The sequence below is a fragment of the Oncorhynchus kisutch genome, unplaced genomic scaffold, assembly GCF_002021735.2.
Source record: "Oncorhynchus kisutch isolate 150728-3 unplaced genomic scaffold, Okis_V2 scaffold909, whole genome shotgun sequence".
NCBI lineage: Eukaryota > Metazoa > Chordata > Actinopteri > Salmoniformes > Salmonidae > Oncorhynchus > Oncorhynchus kisutch.
Window position 1 is genome coordinate 111973 of NW_022262854.1, and position 10839 is coordinate 122811.

General features: G+C 42.2%; 2 protein-coding genes across 2 annotated transcripts; both read left to right on the forward strand.

The window, feature by feature from the left end:
• Positions 1-651: 651 nt before the first annotated feature.
• LOC109886191 (myeloid-associated differentiation marker-like) lies at positions 652-4938 on the forward strand. Its single transcript, XM_020477928.2, has 2 exons — positions 652-1342; positions 2352-4938. Exons 1-2 carry the CDS (start codon positions 1076-1078, stop codon positions 2937-2939), a joined length of 855 nt encoding a protein of 284 aa, XP_020333517.1. The 5' UTR covers positions 652-1075; the 3' UTR covers positions 2940-4938.
• Positions 4939-6174: 1236 nt separating this feature from the next.
• LOC109886192 (myeloid-associated differentiation marker homolog) lies at positions 6175-8216 on the forward strand. Its single transcript, XM_020477930.2, has 2 exons — positions 6175-6958; positions 7186-8216. The coding sequence occupies exons 1-2, from the start codon at positions 6749-6751 to the stop codon at positions 7828-7830; spliced, it is 855 nt and encodes a 284-aa protein (XP_020333519.2). The 5' UTR covers positions 6175-6748; the 3' UTR covers positions 7831-8216.
• Positions 8217-10839: the final 2623 nt, after the last annotated feature.

Genomic DNA, 10839 nt, shown 5'->3' on the forward strand with positions numbered 1-10839 from the left:
TGGGACATAGGACAGATGTAGGATGCTGAACAGTGAGACATAGGACAGATGTAGGATGCTGAACAGTGAGACATAGGACAGATGTAGGCTGCTGAACAGTGGGACATAAGACAGATGTAGGCACAATACATGGTCGGACAGTAGACTGCAGAGACTGAATATGTGAAAACGTTAATGTGTGACTTGTGTGCTTTCCAGTGTTTCTGTACTGCATGTAATATATTGTGTTGTGTTAGTGTATTTGTATGCTGACGTCATGAAATGAATGTAACTGGACAATGAAGTATATCGTATCGTATACATTATACAGTAGGCTATGGTATAATACACAGCAAGATCAGCTCAGTATATGTACTACTTAAATAACTGAGGTATTATTCACTTTTACTGATAAGAAAAGGGTGACCAACTACACCCTTCATAATCACACAGCATTGACATCCGGGGCTTGACACACACACACACACACACACACACACACACACACACACACACACACACACACACACACACACACACACACACACACACACACACACACACACACACACACACACACACACACACACACACACACACACACACAAAGCCTATAATCAAACATTCACCTGAGTACCATTTGAGGAAGGCCTGATAAGGAAGCAGAGGAAGTGGCAAACAGTCTACACCCTTCTCTGCATTCCTACAGTACCGTGGCCCTGTCAGAGCAGTCCAGACTTTACAGGGGATCACATACAGGAGTATCAGATACAGGAGGATCGAATACAGGAAGAGGAGAGGAAGAGAAGAAGACAGAAGCCTGAAGAGACTGACAGAGAGTGTCAGAGAGAGGTGTGACAAGTAGAGAAAAAATAGTTTTTGAGTCAAGTCAGGGAGAGGAGGCAGGGGGAGCTCAGAGAGAGAGAGCTGTCCAAAGAAGTGGAAGAGAGATCAAGGTGCAAAGAGATCAACAGTAAAAAAAACTCGGTGAGAAAACAAAAAATAGACATCTACAATCGGTTTGAGTAGGTTAAAAGGTACAACCGCCGTACAGTACTCTACTCATCAGCCGGATTTGACCAGAACTAGCATCGCCATGGTGACCCTGGACACGCGGACCCTGACGGTGCCCGTGGGCATCGTGAGAATGCTGGAGGTGGTCCTCACCTGTATCTCCTTCAGCCTGGTGGCCTCGGTGGGTCACTTCGGCTCATCCTACTGGGCCTGGTGCATGTTCACCTGGGTCTTCTGTTGCTTAGTCACCCTCCTCATCCTCATCATGGAGTTCACCACCCTCCATGCCCGGGTGCCCATCTCCTGGGATGACTTCACCACCGCCTTTGCCATGCTGTCCACGCTCATGGTGGGTAACGTCCACGGCGTCTTTTGTCTTTGGGTTAGACTATAAGGGGTAGAATCCAGATACATATTAGTGTCAATGTGTGACAGTTACATTTGAGACAATATAAGCATTGAAAACTAGAGTAGAGATGGATGTGTGTAGTTTACTTTTGTGTAATTGTAAATAAATTAAAAGGCGATTTTTGGGAAATTACACATCAATCTTCCCTGCCATAGATTAGACTTCTGTTCGAGGAGGTGTACTTGTACATCACACTGCTTCATGCTTCCGAAACAGGAGTTAGGTTCCAGCACCTACGGGCCGTTCTGGCCGAGATAAGGCTACTTACCTTTTTATAAATATATTTTGCCCTTATATAGTGAGTATCAGCCCTGGACCTTGATCAGACAGTTGTTGTTATCATACGGTACATGATGTGGTTAAATGAAACATGCAATATTTTAGTACCACTTAGAGTTGTTGGTCGATCCAATAATGGCAGCAATCGCTAGTCGTGTGCATACATTTACTCTCACACTAATTGCGAATGAACTTATACTGAGACATAGACGCCAGCAGATACTGATGTAGTAATAGTCATTTCTAATTGCTAGTTCCACTGAACTAGAACAAGTTATTGATCAAAGTGATGATCTCATCTTCAGTATGTCACAACAGCAAGGCAGCTAATCTATCTTTTTCTCTAGTGTAGTCCATATATCACCTCTAGTCAGAACAGTGAGAAAATTGGATAATTACAATTAAAGGAAAGGCTTTAACCATTAATAAGGTGTGCGTTGGAGTTCCTGTAGCTTTGCCAATATTTTGGAATGGTTTATTGAGTAGGAGCTACATTGGTAGTAGATTAAGTAGAAGTATCAGTTGATACGCATAGAACTTTGACAACTTTAATGAGTCAATTAAGTCCACTGACATTCCATGTTATTGTCTTCAAACTCTGATGTTGTTTATTCAATTCCATTGCTGTTATTCATCCACCATCATCATCTATTGTCTTGGGCTTTAACAGGTGCTGGCTGCCTCCATCATCTACCCCACCTTCTTCACGTGTGTCTCCTGCGGGAAGCAGATCGCCGCCACCGTCATTTCCTGTCTGGCCTTCCTCTTGTACGCCACGGAGGTGGGCCTGATCCGGGCCAAACCCGGCGAGATCAGTGGCTTCCTCTCCACCGTCCCGGGCCTCCTCAAGGTCCTCGAGGCCTTCGTGGCCTGCATCATCTTCATCTCTCTGGACCATGGCTCCTACTCGCGGTTCCCAGGGCTCCAGTGGTGCGTGGCGGTCTATTCGCTATGTTTCATCTTCGCCCTCATCATCATCCTCTTTACTATCTGCCGCCTGCTGTCGCTCTTCCCGTTCCCGTTCGACAAGGTGCTGACGGGCTACAACGTGCTGGCCGTGCTGATGTACATGACGTGCGTGGTGATATGGCCTGTCTATAGCTTCCAGAACAACCACAGCAGACCCAGCGGGTGTGGCCGCAACTGCTACTGGGATAACCAGGTTGTAGTGGCGTTCATGACCTGTTTCAACCTTGTGGTTTACATTGTGGACACGGTCTACTCTTTCAGGCTGGTGTTCTTCGTCACCCCGGCTTAGGACAAAGGTCAAAGGTCACCCACCTTACCCAACCTGAGAACTGGCCCCGAAACACCTTGCCGGATCTTAAACAATAGACTGAACTTTGCTTTTGTATACTGTAACCATGCTGTTTTTTTGGAACACTAATTGGTATTGGGAGAACGTCTCTGTATGGTGGATAATAACCGTTTTACTGGGCAAGATTACATTGTGAATGATAATGCTTCTTCATTGAAAAAATGAGGGTTATAGTACTGCTAGCAATTCACAAACCATGAGGTAGATAAGAATGTTCTGAACGCTTGGATCCGTGAGTAGATTCAATGTATATTTTGTCTTCCCGTCTTTAAAATACACCAGGAACTCTGCAGTGCGCCCTACGCAGTCCACATGGGCTGTAATCAAAGTGAATAGAAAGATCAAAGAGCTGTTCTTGATATGTTCATTTTATTCTCATATTCTGTTCTCCATTTCATCTCTGTCTCTCTGGCCTTGATTCAGTTCAGCGTTAACCCCCGATAACCCACAACTGCATAGCTGATCATTGGTTTTACTGATTTGACAGCTCCAACGATGTTACACCTTTGTCATGGCCCAAATAAAAACAGATCTGCTATGCAGTTGTCGGCTATCACATCTCTCTCTCTCTCTCTCTCTCTCTCTCTCTCTCTCTCTAATCCTGACAAACATGCAATCCAGACAGATATGACAGAATTCAGTTAAATAAGTAAATAAGTAAAACACAACTATTGACATTTAGCTGACGTACCCAAATTGTTTTAATAATGTTATATAACAATAAAATAAAGAAAACATTTGCTTAACACCTATTCTCTTTCTACAACACTGTTAAAGGACATTCAGCAACGCTCCCTCCCTCTCCCTATTTGCTAGGGTGTGTCTGCTATGAGAGGCCCATTGGATGAAATGGCATGGGATGTCGAAGTCCAGCCCAGGGCTTTGCTTTCATGTCTCTTTCTGTGTTTGCTGAGTGCGGCGGGGAAGCCGACAGCGAGATAAGTCTCAACCACACTCCGCTCCGTCCCACCTGGATGACATCACTCTCTTACACAGGCAGCATCTGAATCCCTCACGGACCGTGGCTTACCACAGATTCGATTTGATAGGGAACATATTGGGCCATTCTGAGGCTGCTAAACTAATTATAATTTCTAAAAAGACAGCAGAATAATTGTGGTTGGTGATCTGTTTATGGTAATGATGTCAAGGTCTCTCATGCCCACACTTTGTTTTGTGATACATATGGCAGGGGTTATTCCTTTCTCCATGAGAGAAATTAAGTTAAGTGACGAATGAAGAATCATTGTTCCAAAACAGAAGCCAACAGAATGATGGAGGTTCCTGATCTGATTATGGTAATGAAGTCAAGGTCTTTTATGTCCACATCTTTTCTTCTGTCTTGCAACCTTTGACAGGGATTATTGATTTGTTCAAAAGAGAAATGAAGTTATGTTGCTGCTGTCTCCTTGGCACAGATCAAGAGGGAGGTAAAAGTGAAAAATGGATGAGGCAGATATAGAGAGAGGGAGAGAGAAAGAGAGAGAAATAGAGAGAGAGAAGAGGGAGAGTGAGATAGAAGGAGAAGTATATAGAGAGAGGAGAAGGAGGAAGAATATGAGGGTATATAACAGTGAGAGGGAGTTAGGCAATGCACTGACAATATTTAAAGGGATCATTGTCCTTCAGCTGAGACAGCTGCTGCTGTTGACACAACCATGCAATCTCCATAGACAAACATTGGCAGTAGAGTCAATTAATCAAAACAATCTCGGTCATTTTTCATTATTGTGTTAAACTGCCCTAGTGGCACCAGTGAATCCAAATGTAATACATTTTGTAAATGATTCCAAAAATCTAGAATGTTACATTCAAAGTTGGTATGGTACACTCTGAACTGGGTCAGTAGTATGCATATAAGTAAGTAAGCATTTCACGGTAAGGTCTACACTTGTTGTATTCGGCTCATGTGACAAATAAAGTTTGATTTGATATCATATTATCTTTATCAACCAGAACATTCTTCGATTTCCATTTTCAGTGGAAACAGAATAGTTCCTCTACAAATCCTTTGCCTACCACTGCTCCCCCTTCCCTCCATCTCTTTCTCTCCCTTTCTCAAGAACATGGATGAGGATATTAGTCAATAGCCATCAAGTGTCAAAAAAGAGCTTAAGTCAAGTTAGGAACATTAAACTGAACAAACGTGAGGTTACTTCAAAAGCCTGGGTTTCCCTGGTTGGGGGATGTGCACTTGGACGAGAGCTGGGTGCAAATAGTATCAGAAATCTTTCAAATGCTGTAGTTGTGCTTGATTGAGCTTACCTGACACAATGGATCCAATAGAATAGTTCCAAAGGTGTGAACCCCACTGTCTTTCCAAGTAGACTCAATCAAATGCTCAAAGTATTTTAAAGATTTCAAATCTTACTTGAACCCAGGTTCGATATGGTCCCACTCCCAGGGATTGGGTCAGTGTTGAAGTTTACCTTTGACAGAGACCAGAGTCCATCATGTGTGGCGTGGGCGAGCCAGATAAGACTGGGTCGTAAAACGTGCAATTAAGCCAAGAGAGGGCAGGATACCCCATAGAAATAGAATGAACAGAACGGGCTTGGAACCTCTAAACTCATGGGTACACTCGCAAAGGCTGCCTGGTATTGTGATGCAATTATTTCCAAGGTAATTATTTCCAAGGTAATTATTTCCAAGGTAATTATTTCCAAGGTAATTATTTCCAAGGTAATTATTTCCAAGGTAATTATTTCCAAGAATGTTAATTGAAATGTTTTTTTATTGAACCTTTATTTAACTAGGTAAGTCAGTTAAGAACAAATTCACAATGACGGCCTAGGAACAGTGGGTTAACTGCCTTGTTCAGGGGCAGAACGACAGATTTTTACCTTGTCACCTCGGGAATTTGATCTACCAACCTTTCGGTTATAGGATTAGCATTGAAAACATGACCAGCGGTCGGGAAATCATGTTATAAAGTGGCTGTAGACAACTTGAATAAAATGACAGTAAAACAGTTAATCTATTTGTTTGCTGAGTAATAGTCTGAAATTCACCTCCGTTGTATTTATTTTCCACTTTGAAGGTGAACTTTCTGTACTGCTACCATTCTCTCTCAGTCATTTTCATTCAGGCGCTGGTGCAATGAATTTGTTTATTTTAGAATGCTTTTGCATTTAATTATTAAGCTATCCTAACCTCTGTTATCGTCAACCTAGCCTATGGGTACACTCGCAATGGCCGCAATCATTGATATGAATGAGGAGGCCCTTTCTATTCACTCTATTTCTATGGGCTACACACCATCATAAACACAGGAGGAGTTTGGCTCGACACAGGCATGCTCTGGTCTCCACAGTATGGGGAAGGAGACTTGGATAAGGCAGGAATGAGAGAAGGTCTTGCCTCCCTTGGAATTGTAGTGCTTTACTGGAAGGTCCTTAGTCGGCAGGGGAATGCACAGAGAGACAAAGACGGTAGGAGAGGGAGGAGGAGTGGAGATGTCAATGTGACACAGTGGAGAAAAGAAAGTGACACAGCAGAAAATTACTGGGTGAGTTTCCATGAAGAGGAGAATGCAAGTCTTTAAGAGGCAACAGTAAATGAACACAGTTAATTGAATCAGTGATTCATTCAAATGTGAAATATGTGCATTTGGTAAAAGAGAGCAAAGGAGAGAGACAGAAAGAAGAACATTAGCCAGAAGAAAGAGAGAGGAAAACAACAAGTCAAGGAACCCTTGGTGAGTAAACAGTCACCCAGTCCCTAGATAGATCCTTCAACAGTATCTCATCATGGTGAACCTGGACCTGAGGTCTCTCACCCTGCCGGTGGGCATCATCCGTATGTTGGAGGTGGTCCTCACCTGTATCACCTTCAGTCTGGTGGCCTCGGCAGGCCATGTGCTCTCCACACACTGGGACTGGTGCATGTTCACCTGGTGCTTCTGCTGCTTCTTCTCCCTCTTCATCCTCATCATGGAGTTCACCCGCTTCAGCGCCAAGGTGGGGAATGTTTACTGTCTGGATTTGATGGAATAGATTGGTGGGAGGGGAATTTGTGGCTCACGTGTATCGTAGCTTATGTGTATCTCTCTTATATATTTCTAATGTCTATTTCTATTGTAAAGCAGTAGTAGCAGTTGCATGTTTTTCAGGAAAACATATTTTTCAGGAAAACTCTTGCCCTAGACATAACCTTTCCTCACATCTCCCCTCCTCATCATCTTAAGGTGCCCATCTCCTGGGATGACTTCACCACGGCCTTCGCCGTGCTGGCCACACTAATGTGTTTCACCTCCTCCATCATCTACCCCACCTTCTTCACCTGCCCCACCTGCTACCGCCAGATTGCTGCCACCGTCAGCTCCCTACTCTGTTTTGGATTGTACGTCGGCGAGGTGGTGTTGGCCCGCCTCCGGCCCGGTGGTGAGATCAGTGGCTTCCTGTCCACTGTCCCGGGCCTCCTCAAGATCCTGGAGACTCTGCTGGCCTGTATTATCTTTACGTCGCTGGATCCGGCAAGGTTTCTGTTTCATCCGGGACTGCAGTGGTGCGTGGCGGTTTATTCCCTCTGCTTCATCTTCGCACTCGTCATCATCTTCCTCACCGTCGGTCAGCTGCTGTCGCTCTTCCCCTTCTCGTTTGACAAACTGCTCACGGTCTATAATATTCTGGCCACCATGATGTACATGACTGCCATGGTCATCTGGCCGCTGTATAGTTTCGAGAACAACCCCCGGCCCGTTCCGTGTTCCCCCTGTCCCTGGGACAATCTGGTTGTGGTGACGTTCATGACCGTGATCAACCTGGTGATCTATATTTTGGATACGATCTACTCGATAAAGGTGGTCTTCTTCAAATTGGATGAGGAATAGGCCAGATTCTCAGGAACCTTCACTCCAACTTTTCCAGAACCGGTCAATGACTGACACACTATCATATTGCATGGAGAAACTACTGTTTACTGAATAAGAAACTCCAGCACGTTGGTAATCTTGATTCTCCACATATGGTTGAAAAGATCCATTTCATTTCTAGAGAATGAAGAGTTTATTTTCAAATCAATGACTGAGAGCTTGGAAGAAGAACAATTGCAGAACGTTGGCAGAACATTTGCTGATGTCTTTTGCTTCAGACATGTGGAAGATATTTAGTTATTCCTATAACACTGTAAATGAACTCTTATTGCAGATGAGGATTCTACAGGCAAGGACACACTGTTTATCACTTGTAGCTATTAAAGTGTGCAGTAGGAAGCTGAGTTAATGATTGATCGTATCGATTTCATAGAAATAAAAAATACAGAATTTTGGATCCTGATGAAAATACAATATGCAAATACAATCTAATCTGGCAACATGGTATGTATAACCGTTCCTTTGGGCCAAAGGCACTAGCAGCAATATAGATTCTGCCAATTGCAAAGGATTTGTGATCTTATATTCATGTTGACCACTTCTTTCTTGGTTGTTAGACATGTTCTCTTGTTGTACTGCTAGTTGGCTCACTAACTGCCAGATAGTTGATTACCTGCTGAAGTGCTATGTGGACTGCACACTAAAAACAAATGGTTCTACAGTATATAGTGCCAAATAATAGTTATTTGGCTCATAACGATAGTGTATCCTATTTTGGTACTATATAGAACCCTTTTTTGAAGGTTCTATAAAGAACCATGTTCACAAGGTTTAAATGGAACTATTATGGTGCTATAAAGAAACCTTCCCTAAGGTTCTAAAAATAACTTTAAAAAAGGTTCTACATAGCACCAAAAGGGTTCCGCTATTATTACAACCCTTTTTGGTGCTATAAAGAACCCTTTTTAATGGTTATTTATAGAACCTTTATGGAGAATGGTTATATTAAATTAAGAACATTTCTCAATCTCAAAGGTTCTACAAAGAACCCTTTGAAGAACCAGAGAGAGATATTTATTCTGGTTAGACATATACTGTTAAAATTGAATCAGGTGTGGTAGCTCTGGAACAGCTGGGGTTCTCTGAGGAGAGAATTGAGAACTGCTGGTTTAGGTATTTTAAAAGACTGGAGTTGGAAGGGGACTCAACTCAAGAACTGATCTTTCATTATGATGTTGACCTTTTCTTAGACGCCCATAGAATAGGGAGAGGTAATCAGAGAAAGTTTGTGTACAGGACAGGGGACCTTCTCCATTGAAGTGTACCATCTTTCAGATGCAGACATAGGGTGCATTCAAAATGTCCAGTAGTGCACTATATAGGGAATAGGGTGCCATTTCGGAAGCATCCATAGACACTTCATTCTGTCTGCTTTTGAATGGGCTTGACGATTATATCCTCAAATTCATGAAAACACAGTCATGTAAGATATATAAAAACTGATATTCGTGTTTGTGGATTAATTTACTTCTGTTAGATGCCTTTCATTAACCTCTATGGATCGGTGACCCACCCTCAGGAGGGTTGAGTTAACGTGCGCTAATGTGATAGCATGACATTGTAAGTAACAAGAACATTTCCCAGGACATAGACATATCTTATATGGGCTGAAAGCTTAAATATTTTAATCTAACTGCACTTTCCAATTACAGTAGCTATTACAGTGAAATAATACCATGCTATTGTTGAGTGCACAGTTATTGTACTTGAAAATGTATCAATAACCAGTTAGGCACATTTGGGCAGACTGACACAACATTTTGAACAACATTTTGAACAGTAATGCAATGGTTCATGGATCAGTCTAAAACTTTGCACATACACTGCTGCCGTCTAGTGGCCAAAATCCAAAGGGCACCTGGACTCCTAAGTTGATATGATGGCCTTTCTATTGCATTTCAAAGTTGATGGGACAAAAAATAATAATTGAAAACTCATGTTTTTTCTTTGTATTATCTTTTAGGTATGTCATTTTAGGCAAAAATGTAAAACAATTTGCCTACAAAATACTTGCATAGTGTATAGCAATGATTGACAACCAAAATCTACGGCAACATGCTAACAATAGAGATGTGTGAATGATTAATAACACACATGAACCTTTGTTCCCTCTCAGCTCACTGTATGATTGAACCAGAGAGTGTTGGACAAGGGCTGTGCAACTCAAACAAATGTTCAGATATATATAGATTGTGTAAAATGTATCATTAAGAAAAGGGGAATCGTGTCAGTTCTTGTCATTGTCTATCCGCAACAGTCCTACTGGTTCACGTCATTCGTTACACTCCTGGTGTGATCATGTTAATCATTACCCAAAGGATGTGTTGATGTGGGTTGCTAGGCTGTGTTGCCATTTGTAGTTTATGACTCAATAACAATAGACCTACTGATCAACGTAACCAACATGAAAATAGCAGAAGTGATACTGTATTTTGCTCAATAAAAAGAAGTGACAGATTTCACAGTTGTAACTTCTGTCTGCTGAGCGTGAGCTAAATAGTGGCTCAATCACATGACTGAGAATAAAAAAATCAGACTCTCATTGTACTTCTGAAAAGTTTCATTAAGTTTGATGTATAAACCAGGTCTGGAGCGAAGATAGATTTGGAATATATGTCATTAGAGAGAAAAGGGCTTGTCCTTGCCTGCATTGTCTATTGTCAAATAAAAAAATTTGGTCATATGCACAGGATTCAGTGAAATGTAAACAGTACAGTGAAATGCTTGCAAGCTCTCCTGTCAGCTTTTGTTGTTCTTCTGAATCGACAAAGACTGAGTTTTTTCTGTTGTTGCTTGTGTTGAGCCGCTACAGTTAGTTGACATGCAAATGTTGGGGAAGTGAGGTTTTGTGGTTAGTGCATAATGTGACTGACCGGACTCTACCTTGGATAATTTCTACAGAAGGCCACTCCGAATGACAAAGAGCAGGTAATAGTCCTGGGAGAAAAAGTTAGCAAAACTATGAGG

What these genes read in the sequence shown, in the direction of transcription:
- LOC109886191 (XM_020477928.2), top strand. Translation starts at nt 1,076, where the DNA reads ATGGTGACCCTGGACACGCGGACCCTGACGGTGCCCGTGGGCATCGTG. An exon ending in CCATGCTGTCCACGCTCATG is followed by an intron (nt 1,343 to 2,351) that starts GTGGGTAACGTC and finishes GGGCTTTAACAG; the next exon opens with GTGCTGGCTGCCTCCATCAT.
- LOC109886192 (XM_020477930.2), top strand. Translation starts at nt 6,749, where the DNA reads ATGGTGAACCTGGACCTGAGGTCTCTCACCCTGCCGGTGGGCATCATC. An exon ending in TCACCCGCTTCAGCGCCAAG is followed by an intron (nt 6,959 to 7,185) that starts GTGGGGAATGTT and finishes CATCATCTTAAG; the next exon opens with GTGCCCATCTCCTGGGATGA.